Here is an 18,646-nt window from a genome sequence, read left to right as displayed (position 1 = left end):
ATTCCAGAGCATGAATACCGGCAAGCCTTTGCAAAAGCTGGCTCCCTGTGTGTGGAAACAGGCGGAAAATATCCATGAAAGTAGGCCTGCCCAGTGGGGCCCAACTGTGAAAAACTGTGAGTGCGATATGTATATGTCTGTCTACGGTCCTCTTGCGTGAAACTCTTGAGAGAGGGGAAAAAGAGGGTCCAGAAAAGTCGCTCGCCCAGGGCCATTTTCAGGTAGGGACTCCAGAACATGAAAATTGTCAAACCTTTGCAAAAGCCGGCTCCCTGTGTGTGACAACAGACGGGGAAAATCCACGAAACTACGCTAGCCCAGTGGGGCCCAACTGTGAAAAACTGTGAGTGCGACCTGTATATGTCTGTCTACTATCCTCTTGCGTGAAACTCTTGCGAGTGGGGCAAAAAGAGGCTCCAGAAAATTCGCTTGCCCAGAGGCTATTTTCAGGGAGGACTCCAGAGCATGAAAACTGGCAAGACTTTGCAAAAGCCGGCTCCCTGTGTGTGACATCAGGAGGAGAAAATCCACGAAAGTACGCCTGCCCAGTGGGCCCAACTGTGACAAACTGCCAGTGCGACCTGTATATGTCTGTCTACTGTACCCTTGCGTGAAACTCTTGCGAGTGGGGCAAAAAGAGGCTCCAGAAAACTCGCTTGCCAGTGGCCATTTTCAGGGAGGGACTCCAGAGCATGAAAACCGGCAAGCCTTTGCAAAAGCCGGCTCCCTGTGTGTGACATCAGGCGGGGAAAATCCACGAAAATACATCTGCCCAGTGCAGCCCAACTGTGAAAATCTGTGAGTGCGACCTGTATATGTCTGTCTACTGTCCTCTTGCGTGAAACTCTTGCGAGTGGGGCAAAAAAGGCTACAGAAACCTCGCTTACCCAGACGCCATTTTCAGGGAGGGACTCCAGAGCATGAAAACTGGCAAGCCTTTGCAAAAGCCGCTCCCTGTGTGTGACATCAGGCGTGGAACATCCACGAAAGTACGACTGCCCAGTGGGGCCCAACTGTGAAAAACTGTGAGTGCGACCTGTATATGTCTGTCTACTATCCTCTTGCGTGAAACTCTTGCGAGTGGGGCAAAAAGAGGCTCCAGAAAATTCGCTTGCCCAGAGGCTATTTTCAGGGAGGGACTCCAGAGCATGAAAACTGGCAAGCCTTTGCAAAAGCCGGCTCCCTGTGTGTGACATCAGGAGGAGAAAATCCACAAAAGTACGCTTGCCCAGTGGGGCCCAACTGTGAAAAACTGTGAGTGCGAACTCTATATGTCTGTCTACTATCCTCTTGCGTGAAACTCTTGCGAGTGGGGCAAAAAGAGGCTCCAGAAAACTCGCTCGCCCGGAGGGCATTTTCAGGGAGGGACTCCAGAGCATAAGAACCGGCAGCCCTATTGCAAAAGTCTGCTCCCTGTGTGTGACATCAGGCGGGGAAAATCCACGAAATTACGCCTGCCCAGTGGGGCCCAACTGTGAAAATCTCTGAGTGTGACCTGTATATGTCTGCCAACTCTCCACTTGCATGAACCTCTTGTGAGTGGGGCAAAAAGAGGCTCCAGAAAACTCGCTCTCCCAGAGGCCATTTTCAGGGAGGGACTCCAGAACTTGAAAAATGGCAAACCTTTGCAAAAGCCGGCTCCCTGTGTGTGACATCAAGCGGGGAACATCCACAAAAGTTCAACTGCCCAGTGTAGCCCAACTGTGAAAAACTGTGAATATGAAATCTATATGTCTGTCTACTGTACACTTGCGTGAAACACTTGCGAGTGGGGCAAAAAGAGGCTCTAGAAAACTCGCTCGCCCAGAGGCCATTTTCAGGGAGGGACTCCAGAGCATGAAAACTGGCAAGCCTTTGCAAAAGCCACTCCCTGTGTGTGACATCAGGTGTGGAACATCCACGAAAGTACGACTTCCCAGTGGGGCCCAACTGTGAAAAACTGTGAATGTGACCTCTTTATGTCTGTCTACTGTCCTCTTGCGTGAAACACTTGCGAGTTGGGCAAAAAGAGGCTCTAGAAAACTCGCTCGCCAGAGGCCATTTTCAGGGAGGGATTCCAGAGCATGAATACCGGCAAGCCTTTGCAAAAGCTGGCTCCCTGTGTGTGGAAACAGGCGGGGAAAATCCATGAAAGTAGGCCTGCCCAGTGGGGCCCAACTGTGAAAAACTGTGAGTGCGATCTGTATATGTCTGTCTACGGTCCTCTTGCGTGAAACTCTTGAGAGAGGGGAAAAAGAGGGTCCAGAAAACTCGCTCGCCCAGAGGCCATTTTCAGGCAGGGACTCCAGAACATGAAAATTGTCAAACCTTTGCAAAAGACGGCTCCCTGTGTGTGACAACAGACGGGGAAAATCCACGAAACTACGCTAGCCCAGTGGGGCCCAACTGTGAAAAACTGTGAGTGCGACCTGTATATGTCTGTCTACTATCCTCTTGCTTGAAACTCTTGCGAGTGGGGCAAAAAGAGGCTCCAGAAAATTCGCTTGCCCAGAGGCTATTTTCAGGGAGGACTCCAGAGCATGAAAACTGGCAAGACTTTGCAAAAGCCGGCTCCCTGTGTGTGACATCAGGAGGAGAAAATCCACGAAAGTACGCCTGCCCAGTGGGCCCAACTGTGACAAACTGCCAGTGCGACCTGTATATCTCTGTCTACTGTCCCCTTGCGTGAAACTCTTGCGAGTGGGGCAAAAAGAGGCTCCAGAAAACTCGCTTGCCAGTGGCCATTTTCAGGGAGGGACTCCAGAGCATGAAAACCGGCAAGCCTTTGCAAAAGCCGGCTCCTTGTGTGTGACATCAGGCGGGGAAAATCCACGAAAATACATCTGCCCAGTGCGGCCCAACTGTGAAAATCTGTGAGTGCGACCTGTATATGTCTGTCTACTGTGCTCTTGCGTGAAACTCTTGCGAGTGGGGCAAAAAAGGCTCCAGAAACCTCGCTTACCCAGACGCCATTTTCAGGGAGGGACTCCAGAGCATGAAAACTGGCAAGCCTTTGCAAAAGCCGCTCCCTGTGTGTGACATCAGGCGTGGAACATCCACGAAAGTACGACTGCCCAGTGGGGCCCAACTGTGAAAAACTGTGAGTGCGACCTGTATATGTCTGTCTACTATCCTCTTGCGTGAAACTCTTGCGAGTGGGGCAAAAAGAGGCTCCAGAAAATTCGCTTGCCCAGAGGCTATTTTCAGGGAGGGACTCCAGAGCATGAAAACTGGCAAGCCTTTGCAAAAGCCAGCTCCCTGTGTGTGACATCAGGAGGAGAAAATCCACGAAAGTACGCTTGCCCAGTGGGGCCCAACTGTGAAAAACTGTGAGTGCGACCTGTATATGTCTGTCTACTATCCTCTTGCGTGAAACTCTTGCGAGTGGGGCAAAAAGAGGCTCCAGAAAATTCGCTTGCCCAGAGGCTATTTTCAGGGAGGGACTCTAGAGCATGAAAACTGGCAAGCCTTTAAAAAAGCCGGCTCCCTGTGTGTGACATCAGGAGGAGAAAATTCACGAAAGTACGACTGCCCAGTGGGCCCAACTGTGACAAACTGGCAGTGCGACCTGTATATGTCTGTCTACTGTCCCCTTGCGTGAAACTCTTGCGAGTGGGGCAAAAAGAGGCTCCAGAAAACTCGCTTGCCAGAGGCCATTTTCAGGGAGGGACTCCAGAGCATGAAAACTGGCAAGCCTTTGCAAAAGCCGTTCCCTGTATGTGACATCAGGCGAGGAACATCCACGAAAGTACGACTGCCCAGTGGGGCCCAACTGTGAAAAACTGTGAATGTGACCTCTATATGTCTGTCCACTGTCCTCTTGCGTGAAACACTTGCGAGTGGGGCAAAAAGAGGCTCCAGAAAACTCTCTTGCCAGAGGCCATTTTCAGGGAGGGACTCCAGAGCATGAAAACCGGCAAGCCTTTGCAAATGCCGGCTCCTTGTATGTGACATCAGTCGGGGAAAATCCACGAAAGTAGGCCTGCCTGTTGGGCCCTACTTTGAAAAACTCTGAGTATAAACTCTATATGTCTGTCTACTGTCCTCTTGCATGAAACTCTTGCGAGTGGGGCAAAAAGAGGCTTCAGAAAACTCGCTCACCCAGAGGCCTTTTTCAGGGAGGGACTCTAGAACATGAAAACCGGCAAGCCTTTGCAAAGGCTGGCTCCCTATGTGTGACATCAGGCGGGGTATATCCACGAAAGTACGCCTGCCCATTGAGGCCCAACTGTGAAAAACTGTGAGTGCGACCTTTATATGTCTGTCTACTGTCCTCTTGCGTGAAACACTTGCATGTTGGGCAAAAAGAGGCTCTAGAAAACTCGCTCGCCAGAGGCCATTTTCAGGGAGGGATTCCAAAGCATTAAAACTGGCAAGCCTTTGCAAAAGCTGGCTCCCTGTGTGTGACATCAGGCATGGAACATCCACGAAAGTACGACTGCCCAGTGGGGCCCAACTGTGAAAAACTGTGAATGTGACCTGTATATGTCTGTCTACTGTCCTCTTGCGTGAAACACTTGCGAGTGGGGCAAGAAGAGGCTCCAGAAAACTCGCTTGCCAGAGGTCATTTTCAGGGAGGGACTCCAGAGCATAAAAACCGGGAAGACTTTGCAAAAACGGGCTCCCTGTGTGTGACATCAGGCGGGGAACATCCACGAAAGTACACTGCCCAGTGTAGCCCAACTGTGAAAAACTGTGAATATGACCTCTATATGTCTGTCTACTGTACATTTGCGTGAAACACTTGCGAGTGGAGCAAAAAGAGGCTCTAGAAACCTCGCTCGCCTAGACGCCATTTTCAGGGAGGGACTCAAGAGCATGAAAACGGGCAAGCCTTTGCAAAAGCCGGCTCCCTGTGTGTGACATCAGGCAGGAACCATCCACGAAAGTACGCCTGCTCAGTTGGGCCCAACTGTGAAAACTGTGAGTGCGACCTGTATATGTCTGTCTACTGTCCTCTTGCGTGAAACTCTTGCGAGTGGGGCTAAAAGAGGCTCCAGAAAACTATCTCGCCCAGAGGCCATTTTCAGGGTGGGACTCCAGAACATGAAAACTGGCAAATCTTTGCAAAAGCCGGCTCCCTGTGTGTGACAACAGACGGGGAAAATCCACGAAAGTAATCTTGCCCAGTGGGTCCCAACTGTGAAAAACTGTGAGTGCGACCTGTATATTTCTATCTACTGTCCTCTTGCGTGAAACTCTTGCGAGTGGGGCAAAAAGAGTCTCAAGAAAACTTGCTCGCCCAGAGGCCATTTTCAGGGAGGGACTCCAGAGCATGAAAAGTGGCAAGCCTTCGCAAAAGCCGCTCCCTGTGTGTGACATCAGGCATGGAACATCCACGAAAGTACGACTGCCCAGTGGGGCCCAACTGTGAAAAACTGTGAATGTGACCTCTATATGTCTGTCTACTGTCCTCTTGCGTGAAACACTTGCGAGTGGGGAAGAAGAGGCTCCAGAAATCTCGCTTGCCAGAGGCCATATTTAGGGAGGGACTCCAGAGCATGAAAACAGGGAAGACTTTGCAAAAACGGGCTCCCTGTGTGTGACATCAGGCGGGGAACATCCACGAAAGTACACCTGCCGAGTGTAGCCCAACTGTGAAAAACTGTGAGTGCGACCTTTATATGTCGGTCTACTGTCCTCTTGCGTGAAACTCTTGCGAGTGGGGCTAAAAGAGGCTCCAGAAAACTTGCTCGCCCAGAGGCCATTTTCAGGGTGGGACTCCAGAACATGAAAACTGGCAAATCTTTGCAAAAGCCGGCTCCCAGTGTGTGACAACAAACGGGGAATATCCACGAAAGTAATCTTGCCCAGTGGGTCCCAACTGTGAAAAACTGTGAGTGCGACCTATATATGTCTATCTACTGTCCTCTTGCGTGAAACTCTTGCGAGTGGGGCAAAAAGAGGCTCCAGAAAACTCGCTTGCCAGAGGCCATTTTCAGGGAGGGACTCCAGAGCATGAAAACCGGCCGGACTTTGCAAATGCCGGTTCCCTGTGTGTGACATCAGGTGGGGAAAATCCACGAAAGTACGCCTGCCCAGTGGGGCCCAACTGTGAAAAACTGTGAGTGCGACCTGTATATGTCTGTCTACTGTCCTCTTGCATGAAACACTTGCGAGTTCGGCAAAAAGTGGCTCTAGTAAACTCGCTTGCCAGAGGCCATTTTCAGGGAGGGATTCCAGAATATGAAAACCGGCAAGCCTTTGCAAAAGCTGGCTCCCTTTGTGTGGAAACGGTGGGGAAATTCCATGAAAGTAGGCCTGCCCAGTGGGGCCCAACTGTGAAAAACTGTGAGTGCGACCTGTATATGTCTGTCTACTATCCTCTTGCGTGAAACTCTTGCGAGTGGGGCAAAAAGAGGCTCCATAAAATTTGCTTGCCCAGAGGCTATTTTCAGGGAGGGACTCCAGAGCATGAAAACTGGCAAGCCTTTGCAAAAGCCGGCTCCCTGTGTGTGACATCAGGAGGAGAAAATTCACGAAAGTACGACTGCCCAGTGGGCCCAACTGTGACAAACTGGCAGTGCGACCTGTATATGTCTGTCTACTGTCCCCTTGCGTGAAACTCTTGCGAGTGGGGTAAAAAGAGGCTCCAGAAAACTCGCTTGCCAGAGGCCATTTTCAGGGAGGGACTCCAGAGCATGAAAACTGGCAAGCCTTTGCAAAAGCCGCTCCCTGTGTGTGACATCAGGCGCGGAACATCCACGAAAGTACGACTGCCCAGTGGTGCCCAACTGTGAAAAACTGTGAATGTGACCTCTATATGTCTGTCCACTGTCCTCTTGCGTGAAACACTTGCGAGTGGGGCAAAAAGAGGCTCCAGAAAACTTGCTTTTCAGAGGCCATTTTCAGGGAGGGACTCCAGAGCATGAAAACCGGCAAGCCTTTGCAAATGCCGGCTCTTTGTATGTGACATCAGTCGGGGAAAATCCACGAAAGTAGGCCTGCCTGTTGGGCCCTACTGTGAAAAACTGTGAGTATGACCTCTATATGTCTGTCTACTGTCCTCTTGCATGAAACTCTTGCGAGTGGGGCAAAAAGAGGCTTCAGAAAACTCGCTCACCCAGAGGCCTTTTTCAGGGAGGGACTCTAGAACATGAAAACCGGCAAGCCTTTGCAAAGGCTGGCTCCCTGTGTGTGACATCAGGCGGGGAATATTCACGAAAGTACGCCTGCTCAGTGGGGCCCAACTGTGAAAACTGTGAGTGCGACCTGTATATGTCTGTCTACTGTCCTCTTGCGTGAAACTCTTGCGAGTGGGGCTAAAAGAGGCTCCAGAAAACTTGCTCGCCCAGAGGCCATTTTCAGGATGGGACTCCAGAACATGAAAACTGGCAAACCTTTGCAAAAGCCGGGTCCCTGTGTGTGACAACAGACGGGGAAAATCCACGAAAGTAATCTTGCCCAGTGGGTCCCAACTGTGAAAAACTGTGAGTGCGACCTGTATATGTCTATCTACTGTCCACTTCCGTGAAACTCTTGCGAGTGGGGCAAAAAGAGGCTCAAGAAAAATTGCTCACCCAGAGGCCATTTTCAGGGAGGGACTCCAGAGCATGAAAACTGGCAAGCCTTTGCAAAAGCCGCTCCCTGTGTGTGACATCAGGCGTGGAACATCCACGAAAGTACGACTGACCAGTGGGGCCCAACTGTGAAAAACTGTGAATGTGACCTCTATATGTCTGTCTACTGTCCTCTTGAGTGAAACACTTGCGAGTGCGGCAAAAAGAGGCTCTAGAAACCTCGCTCGCCCAGACGCCATTTTCAGGGAGGGACTCCAGAGCATGAAAACCGGCAAGACTTTGCAAAAGCCGGCTCCCTGTGTGTGACATCAGGTTGGGAAAATCCACGAAAATACGCCTGCCCAGTGGGGCCCAACTTTGAAAAACTGTGAGTGCGACCTGTATATGTCTGTCTACTGTCCTCTTGCGTGAAACACTTGCGAGTTCGGCAAAAAGAGGCTCTAGAAAACTCGCTCGCCAGAGGCCATTTTCAGGGAGGGATTCCAGAATATGAAAACCGGCAAGCCTTTGCAAAAGCTGGCTCCCTTTATGTGGAAACAGGCGGGGAAAATCCATGAAAGTAGGCCTGCCCAGTGGGGCCCAACTGTAAAAAACTGTGAGTGCGATCTCTATATGTCTGTCTACTGTCCTCTTACGTGAAACTCTTGCGAGTGGGGCAAAAAGAGGCTCCAGAAAACTCGCTTGCCAGAGGCCATTTTCAGGGAGGGACTCCAGAACATGAAAATTGTCAAACCTGGGGCCGGGCGGTGGCGCTGGAGGTAAGGTGCCTGCCTTACCTGCGCTAGCCTAAGGAGACGGACCGCGGTTCGATCCCCCGGCGTCCCATATGGTCCCCCAAGCCAGGAGCGACTTCTGAGCGCATAGCCAGGAGTAACCCCTGAGCGTTACCGGGTGTGGCCCAAAAACCAAAAAAAAAAAAAAAAAAAAAAAAAAAAAAGAAAATTGTCAAACCTTTGCAAAAGCTGGCTCCCTGTGTGTGACAACAGACGGGGAATATCCACGAAAGTACGCTTGCCCAGTGGGGCCCAACTGTGAAAAACTGTGAGTGCGACCTGTATATGTCTGTCTACTATCCTCTTGCGTGAAACTCTTGCGAGTGGGGCAAAAAGAGGCTCCAGAAAATTCGCTTGCCCAGAGGCTATTTTCAGGGAGGGACTCCAGAGCATGAAAACTGGCAAGCCTTTGCAAGAGCCGGCTCCCTGTGTGTGACATCAGGAGGAGAAAATCCACGAAAGTACGCCTGCCCAGTGGGCCCAACTGTGACAAACTGGCAGTGCGACCTGTATATGTCTGTCTACTGTCACCTTGCATGAAACTCTTGCGAGTGGGGCAAAAAGAGGCTCCAGAAAACTCGCTTGCCTGAGGCTATTTTCAGGGCGGGACTCCAGAGCATGAAAACCGGCAAGCCTTTTCAAAAGCCGGCTCCCTGTGTGTGACTTCAGGTGGGGAACATCCACGACAGTACACCTGCCCAGTGTAGCTCAACTGTGAAAAACTGTGAATATGACCTTAATATGTCTGTCTACTGTACACTTGCGTGAAACACTTGCGAGTGGGGCAAAAAGAGGCTCTAGAAAACTCGCTTGCCCAGAGGCCATTTTCAGGGAGGGACTCCAGAGCATGAAAACTGGCAAGCCTTTTCAAAAGCCGGCTCCCTGTGTGTGACATCAGGTGGGGAAAATCCACGAAAGTACGCCTGCCCAGTGGGCCCAACTGTGACAAACTGGCAGTGCGACCTGTATATGTCTGTCTACTGTCCCCTTGCGTGAAACTCTTTCAAGTGGGGCAAAAAAGGCTCCAGAAACCTCGCTCGCCCAGACGCCATTTTCAGGGAGGGACTCCAGAACATGAAAACTTGCAAACCTTTGCAAAAGCCGGCTCCCTGTGTGTGACAACAGACGGGGAAAATCCACGACAGTAATCTTGCCCAGTGGGGCCCAACAGTGAAAAACTGTGAGTGTGACCTGTATATCTCTGTCTACTGTCCTCTTGCATGAAACTCTTGCGAGTGGGGCAAAAAGAGGCTCCAGAAAACTTGCTCGCCCAGAGGCCATTTTCAGGGAGGGTCTCCAGAGCATGAAAACTGGCAAGCCCTTGCAAAAGCCGCTCCCTGTGTGTGACATCAGGCGTGGAACATCCACGAAAGTACGACTGCCCAGTGGGGCCCAACTGTGAAAAACTGTGAATGTGACCTCTATATGTCTGTCTACTGTCCTCTTGCGTGAAACACTTGCGAGTGGGGCAAGAAGAGGCTCCAGAAAACTCGCTTGCCAGAGGCCATTTTCAGGGAGGGACTCCTGAGCATGAAAACCGGCAAGACTTTCAAAAGCCGGCTTCCTGTGTGTGACATCAGGAGGGGAAAATCCACGAAATTACGCCTGCCCAGTGGGGCCCAACTGTGAAAAACTGTTATTGCGACCTTTATATGTCTGTCTACAGTCCTCTTGCGTGAAACACTTGAGAGTTGGGCAAAAAGAGGCTCTAGAAAACTCTCTCTCCCAGAGGCCATTTTCAGGGAGGGATTCCAGACATGAAAACTAGCAAGCCTTTGCAAAATCCAGCTCCCTGTGTGTGACATCAGGCGGGGAAAATTCACGAAATTACGCCTGCCCTTTGGGGCCCAACTTTCAAAAACTGTGATTGTGATCTGTATATGTCTGTCTACTGTCCTCTTGCTTGAAACTCTTGCGAGTGGGGCAAAAAGAGGCTCCAGCGGAGCACGGCCTCTCCGCATTGCTACATGGTCGTGCACTCTTTCTAAGTAAAAACACCATTGCATCAAGAAGGAAAAATCACACTAAGAACGGTGCTATATCACAGGAGCAACCATTTTTCTCTTGACTGTCTGCTCTGTTGCATTCCCGGGCCTAGGTTTTGACCCTGTGTGAGGCTTCATCCACGGAGTACTCCCCTCCCTTAGGCGCAAGTCAGCCAATTCAGAAAGGGCGGAGCCAGAGGAGTGTGCTGCCTGCATTATTTAGCCAATGAATACCACCACAACACGTAGAAAAACCCACAATACAAGTGTGACAATGGGGAAACAACGCAGGCCAGCATCAGACATAGAGAATGAAGATGACAATTCTGAGGACCAGATAATGACCAACCAACTAATCAACCTCTCAGATAAGGACTTTAGACTAGCAATATGGAAGATGTTCCAAGAACTCAAAGAAACCATGGATCGAGTTGAACACAACACTAATAAGAACGAAGAAAATATGAAGACAGAAATCACAAAACTCCAAACTGAAATCACATGTCTACTAACAGGAATGAAAAAGTCAGTAAACAAAGTGAATGACAAAATGGATAAGCTCTGGGACAGGGTATCAGAAGCTGAGAATAGACTTGGTGCTGTAGAAGATGAGATACATAACAATTCCATACAGCACGAGAGATTGGACAAAAAACTTAAAGCAAATGAGCAGACAATGGAAAAATTAGTCAAAGAATGGGAACAGATGAAAATAGAAGTCTATGATAAGATCAACAGAAACAAATTAAGAATCATTGGAGTCCCAGAGACCCAGGAAGAAAATTTCCAGGAAGTATCAATGGTCAAGAACATCATTAAAGAGAAACTTCCAGAGCTAAAGAATATATGTGATCAAATCCTGCATGCCCGAAGAGTACCAACCAAAAGAGACCCCAGAAAAACCACCCCAAGACACATCCTAGTCACAATGACGAATCCCACAGATAGAGACAGAATTCTGAAAACAGCAAGATCAAAAGGGGAAATCACATTCAAGCAAGCTTCCCTGAGATTTACAGCAGACCTGTCACCAGAAACACTCAATGCCAGAAAGCAGTGGTGGGATATTGTGACAAGACTGAATGAAATGAATGCTTCACCCAGAATACTATACCCAGCAAAACTCACTTTCCGGTTTGACGGAAGAATACACAGTTTCACAGACAAAAAACAGCTCAGAAACTCCACTGACACAAAACCAGTCTTAAGAGAAAAACTGAAAGACCTAATCTAAGACAAGACTACCCAAAAGACACAACAAATTTCAAAATAAAGATGGCGTTAAATTCCAGGACAATTCTTTCTCTCAACGTCAATGGACTAAATGCACCAGTCAAGAGACACAGAGTGGCTAAATGGATCAAAAAACTCAATCCAACCTTCTGCTGCCTACAAGAAACGCACCAGAATAGTCAGAACAAACATAGACTCAAAATAAAAGGCTGGAGAAAAATTATCCAAGCCAACAACACCCATAAAAAAGCTGGAGTGGCCATACTAATATCAGATAATGCAAACTTTATACTCAGGAAGGTTGTAAGGGACAAAGATGGACATTTTATATTAATCAAGGGGTACGTAGAGCAGGAAGAATTCACTCTCCTAAACATATATGCACTGAATGAGGGGCCAGCACAATATTTAATACAACTGTTGACAAATCTGAAAAATAATATCAATAACAACACAATAATTGTGGGGGACATTAACACGGCTTTTTCAAAACTGGATAGGTCAGCCAGACTGAAACCCAACAAGAATATACTAGACATGAGGAGAGAAATGGAAGAAAGAGGCCTAGTGAATATATATATATATATATATATATATATATATATATATATATATATATATATATAACACTCCATCCCCAGAAACCTGGATACACATTCTTCTCCAATGTACATGGGACATTCTCCAGGATAGACTACATGCTGGCACATAAAACATACCTCCATAAGATCAAGAGGATAGAAATTTTACAGACTACCTTCGGTGACCACATGGCTCTGAAATTATTTGTGAACTCCAAAGGGACTCAGAAGAAACACTTTAACACCTGGAAGTTAAACAGCCTCATGCTCAATAACCGAGATGAAATCAAGGAGGAAATCAAAAGGTTCCTGGAAACAAATGACAATAAAGACACAAACTATCAGAACTTATGGGACACAGCAAAAGCAGTACTGAGAGGAAAATTTATAGCTTTGCAAGCACACATCAGGAAGGAAGAAGGATCTTACCTGAGTAGCTTAAAGACACAACTAATAGAACTAGAAAATGCTCAACAAAAGGACCCAAGAATAGGAAGACAGAACAAAATAACAAAGCGGAGAGCAGAAATCAACGAAGTGGAAACTCAAAAAACAATCCGAAAGATCAACGAAAGCAGAAGTTGGTTCTTTGAAAAAATAAACAAGATTGATAGACCACTGGCAAACCTAACAAAGAAAGAGAGAGAGAGAAACTTGATAACTCGTATCAGGAATGAAAAAGGAGAGATCACTAATGATATGAGAGATATTCAAAGGGTAATCAGAAACTACTTTTAAAAACTCTACGCCACTAAAAATGAGAACCTGGAAGAAATGGATAAATTCTTGGACTCTTATAATCCTCCACGGTTGAAGGAAGAGGATGTAGCATATCTAAACACCCCCATCACCATTGATGAAATTAAAACAGTAATCAAATGTCTGCGGAAAAACAAAAGCCCAGGTCCAGATGGATTCACTAATGAATTCTATCAAACTTTCCAAGAGGAACTACTGCCAATCTTGGCAAGACTCTTTCATGAAATTGAACAAACAGAAACACTTCCAAATAGCTTTTTTGAAGCCATCATCATCTTGATACCTAAATCAGACAGAGATGCTACAAAAAATGTAAATTACAGACCAATATCGCTGATGAATGCAGATGCAAAGATCCTCAACAAAATCCTGGCAAATAGCATTCAATGCCTCGTTAAGAAGATCATCCACTACGATCAAGTAGGTTTCATCCCAGGAATGCAAGGCTGGTTTAACATCCGTAAATCTATCAACATAATACACAACATCAATAACAAGAAAAATAAAAACCACATGATCATATCAATAGATGCATAGAAAACATTTGATAAGGTCCAACACCCATTCTTGATCAAAACTCTCAGCAAGATGGGAATGGAGGGAACCTTTCTCAACATAGTGAAGGCCATCTACCACAAGCCAGTGGCAAATATTATCCTCAATGGAGAAAAACTAAAAGCCTTCCCTCTAAATTCTGGCACAAGACAAGGCTGTCCTCTCTCACCACTCCTATTCAACATAGCACTGGAAGTACTTGCTATAGCGATTAGGCAAGAAAAGGATATCAAAGGAATCCAGACAGGAAAGGAAGAAGTCAAGCTCTCACTGTTTGCAGATGACATGATACTCTACTTAGAAAACCCTAAAGACTCTATCAAAAAGCTTCTACAAACAATAGACTCATATAGCAAGGTGGCAGGCTACAAAATTAACGCACAAAAATCAATGGCCTTTCTATACACCAACAGTAATAAAGAAGAAATGGACATTAAGAAAACAACCCCATTCACAATAGTGCCACACAAACTCAAATATCTTGGAATCAACTTGACTAAATATGTGAAGGACCTATACAAGGAAAACTATAAAACTCTGCTCCAAGAAATAAGAGAGGACACACGGAAATGGAAACACATATCCTGCTCATGGATTGGCAGGATTAACATCATCAAAATGGCAATACTCCCCAAGGCATTATACAGATTTAATGCCATCCCTCTAAAAATACCCATGACATTCTTCAAAGAAGTGGATCAGACACTTTTGAAATTTATTTGGAACAATAAACACCCTCAAATAGCTAAAGCAATCATTGGGAAAAAGAATATGGGAGGAATTACTTTCCCCAACTTTAAACTGTACTACAAAGCAATAGTTATCAAAACAGCATGGTATTGGAATAAGGACAGGTCCTCAGATTAGTGGAATAAGCTTGAATACTCAGAAAATGTTCCCCAGACATACAACCACCTAATTTTTGATAAAGGAGCAAGAAATCCTAAATGGAGCAGGGAAAGCCTCTTCAACAAGTGGTGTTGGCACAATTGGATAGCCACTTGCAAAAAATTGAACTTAGACCCCCAGCTAACATCATGTACGAAGGTAAAATCCAAATGGATTAAAGACCTCGATATCAGCCCCAAAACCATAAGATATATAGAACAGCACATAGGCAAAACACTCCAGGACATTACAGGCATCTTCAAGGAGGAAACTGCACTCTCCAAGCAAGTGAAAACAGAGATTAACAGATGGGAATATATTAAGCTGAGAAGCTTCTGCACCTCAAAGGAAATAGTGCCCAGGATACAAGAGCCACCCACTGAGTGGGAGAAACTATTCACCCAATACCCATCAGATAAGGGGCTAATCTCCAAAATATACAAGGCACTGACAGAACTTTACAAGAAAAAAACATCTAACCCCATCAAAAAATGGGGAGAAGAAATGAACGGACACTTTGACAAAGAAGAAATACACATGGCCAAAAGACACATGAAAAAATGCTCCACATCACTAATCATCAGGGAGATGCAAATCAAAACAACGATGAGATACCACCTCACACCCCAGAGAATGGCACACATCACAAAGAATGAGAATAAACAGTGTTGGCGGGGATGTGGAGAGAAAGGAACTCTTATCCACTGCTGGTGGGAATGCCGTCTAGTTCAACCTTTATGAAAAGCGATATGGAGATTCCTCCAAAAACTGGAAATCGAGCTCCCATACGATCCAGCTATACCACTCCTAGGAATATACCCTAAGAACACAAAAACACAATACAAAAACCCCTTCCTTACACCTATATTCATTGCAGCACTATTTACCATAGCAAGACTCTGGAAACAACCAAGATGCCCTTCAACAGACGAATGGCTAAAGAAACTGTGGTACATATACACAATGGAATATTATGCAGCTGTCAGGAAGCTCACCTCAAAGAGTGATGAGTTTAGTTAGAGAAATAACTACATTTTGAACTGTCCTAATAATGAGAATGTATGAGGAAAATGGAGAGCCTGTCTAGAGTACAGGCGGGGGTCGGGTGGGGATGAGGGAGACTTGGGACATTGGTGATGGTAATGTTGCACTGGTGATGGGTGGTGTTCTTTACATGACTGAAACTCAAACACAATCATGTATGTAATCAAGGTGTTTAAATAAATTTTAAAAAAAGAAAAAAAAAGAAAGACCTTAAAAAAAAAGAAATCACATTAAGGGGCAGATTTGGGACTTAGAGATCTCTGCGGTTTCCTCTTGCCTTTACAAAACAACCATTCCATCAGAATCAAGCAAAAAACGTAAGCCCAAGGTTATCCGAAGTGAAGGAGCCCCAAATGAAGGGAAGCGTAACCGATCTGACACTGAACCGGAATGTAAATACTACAGTGATGAGGCTGAAGTGGACCTGCGGGACCCTGGCAGAGACTATGAACTGTACAAGTACACGTGCCAGGAGCTACAGAGGCTCATGGCTGAAATCCAGGACCTGAAAATCCGGGGAGGCAAGGACATGGCAGTTGAGATAGAAGACTGGAGGGTCCAGAGTTGTGTGCACTTCATGACTCTAAAGAAACTTAACCGATTAGTCCATATCAGGTTGAAGAAAGGAAGAGATCAACCCATGAGGCCAAACAGAAAGTAGACGCTTATCACCTTCAGCTCCAGAACCTGTTGTATGAGGTGATGCACCTGCAGAAGGAGATCACCAAGTGTCTGGAGTTTAAATCAAAGCATGAAGAAATCGATCTGGTTAGTATAGAGGGATTTTACATGGAGGCTCCGCCAGAAATCAGCAATGCTAAAGTTACCATGGGAGATCCTCACCAGCAAACCCTAGCATGTCTGGACTGGGAGCTAGAGCAGCGGAAAAGGCTGGCAGAGAAGTACCGAGAGTCCCTATCCAACAAGGAGAAGATCCTCAAGAAGATTGAGGTGAAGAGCAGCCTCCAGCCCCGCCTCAACAGCATTATGCAGGCATCCCTCCCAGTGCAGGAGTACCTGTTCATGCCGTTTGACCAGGCTCACAAGCAGTATGAAATTGCCAGACATCTGTCGCCACCCCTCTATATCCTCTTTGTCCAGGCCACTGCTTACGGGCAGGCTTGTGATAAGACGTTGTCCGTGGCAATCCAAGGCAGTGTGGATGAAGCCAAGGCTTTGTTTAAGCCTCCCGAGGATTCCCAAGACGATGAAAGTGACTCTGATGCTGAAGAGGAACAAACTATGAAATGCCGTCGACCCACGCTGGGAGTTCAGTTGGATGACAAGTGAAAGGAGATGCTAAAGAGGCACCCCCTGTCTGTCATGCTGGACCTGAAATGAAAAGATGACAGTGTGATTCACCTGACTTTCTATTACCTCATGAACCTCAACATCATGACAGTAAAAACCAAAGTGACTACAGCGTCGGAGCTGATCACGCCCTTAAGTGCAGGGGATTTGCTATCGCCTGACTCAGTCCTGAGCTGTCTGTATCCTGGGGATCACGGAAAGAAAACTCCAAACCCAGCCAATCAGTATCAGTTTGATAAAGTTGGCATCCTGACCTTGAGAGACTATGTACTTGAGCTAGGTCACCCTTATTTGTGGGTACAGAAGTTGGGTGGCCTCCACTTCCCCAAAGAGCAGCCCCAGCACACAGTGGTCATGGACCATTCCCTGAGTGCCAGCCACATGGAGACCACCATGAAGTTGCTGAAGACCAGAGTGCAGTCTAGCATGGCCCTCCACAAACAGTTTGCATCTCTGGAACATGGCATTGTACCAGCTACCAGTGACTGCCAACACCTCTTTCCTGTAAATGTTGTCTCTTGCCTGGTGAAGTGGGTGACTCTTGCTTATGAAGATTACCTGGAGCTACCTTTCACCAAGGACATTGTGGAGGCAGGACTGGCTGAGGACACCAATCTCTACTACATGGCACTTGTGGAGAGGGGCACAGCCAAACTACAAGCTGCTGTAGTTTTGAATCCTGGATACTCTTCTTTTCCACCAATCTTCCAACTCTGTCTGAACTGGAAAGGGGAAAAAACCAACAGCAATGATGACAATATTCGGGCCATGGAGAGCAAGGTCAATGTGTGCTTTAAGGAGTTGTGCGGTCCGAGGCCCAGCCACCAGCTCTTGACCAACCAGTTGCAGCGACTGTGTGTGCTGCTGGATGTCTACCTGGAGACCAAGAGCCACGATGACAGTGTGGAGGGACCCAAGGAATTTCCGCAGAAGATGTGCCTTCGGCTTTTTAGGGGTCCTAGTAGGATGAAGCCTTTTAAGTATAACCACCCTCAAGGATTCTTCAGTCATCGCTGACTGCCCGTTCGCCTCTTCCCCCAGAGCCCCATCCAGCCCACTGCACTCTGCTTCCTGCTCTGGCCCACATGTAGTTCTTGATATTCTCTAACAATAGGGTTTTTTATTTTTGGCCTATTAAAGTGTCACATGACCAAAAAAAAAAAAAAGAAATCACATTGAATTTGTACAATGCTTTGGAGAGTGTTGCCATGTAATGATGTTAATCCTGCCAATCCCGAACAGGGTATGTGTTTCCATTTCCACATGTCCTCTCTTATTTCTTGGAGCAGGGTTTTATAGTTTTCTTTGTATAGGTTCTTCCTGTCTTTAGTCAAGTTGTTTCCAAGATATTTGAGTTTGTGTGACACTAGTGTGAATAGGGTTGTTTCTTAATGTCTATTTCTTCCCCATCGTTATTGGTGTATAAAATGGCCATTGATATTTTAGTATCATAACTTCCTATAGATTTTGGTTTTATACTTCTAATTTTTCTTATATTTTATTTATATGTTTGTATCTAGTCATTTTTCTCTCTCTTTTTAATTGGCCATAGATTTTTGTGTGTTAATTTTGTAGCCTGCCATATTACTATATGAATCTATTGTTTCTCAAAGCATTTTGGTAGAGTCTTTAGGGTTTTCTAAGAATAGTATCATGTCATCTGCAAACAGCAAGAGCTTGACTTCTTACTTTCCTATCTGGATTCTCTTGGTATATTTTTCTTGCCTAATTGCTATATCAAGTACTTCAGTACTATGTACTAGTATGGTGAGAGAGGACAGACTTGTCTTATACCAGAATTTAGAGGGAAGGCTTTTAGTTTTTCTCCATTGAGGATAATATTTGCCATTAGCTTATGTTAGATGGCCTTAACTATATTGAGAAAGGTTTCTTTCATTTCCATCTTGCTGAGAATTTTTATCAAGAATGGGTGTTAGACCTTATCAAATACTTTTTCTATGTCTATTGATATGATCATGTGGTTTTTATTTTTCTTGTTGTTGTATTATTGTGTATGT

General features: G+C 46.4%; 1 protein-coding gene across 1 annotated transcript; it reads left to right on the top strand.

Moving 5' to 3' along the window:
• Nucleotides 1-5,254: 5,254 nt before the first annotated feature.
• LOC126025759 (THO complex subunit 5 homolog) lies at nucleotides 5,255-17,798 on the top strand. The gene is given in 3 exon segments (XM_049785534.1): nucleotides 5,255-5,323; nucleotides 15,559-15,949; nucleotides 15,952-17,798. Coding segments are annotated over 3 exon segments (2,154 nt in total). The 3' UTR covers nucleotides 17,646-17,798.
• Nucleotides 17,799-18,646: the final 848 nt, after the last annotated feature.

The sequence above is a fragment of the Suncus etruscus genome, chromosome 13 (assembly GCF_024139225.1).
Source record: "Suncus etruscus isolate mSunEtr1 chromosome 13, mSunEtr1.pri.cur, whole genome shotgun sequence".
NCBI lineage: Eukaryota > Metazoa > Chordata > Mammalia > Eulipotyphla > Soricidae > Suncus > Suncus etruscus.
Note: the sequence above shows the minus strand (reverse complement) of the source record. Positions and strands in the feature narration are given on the sequence as shown.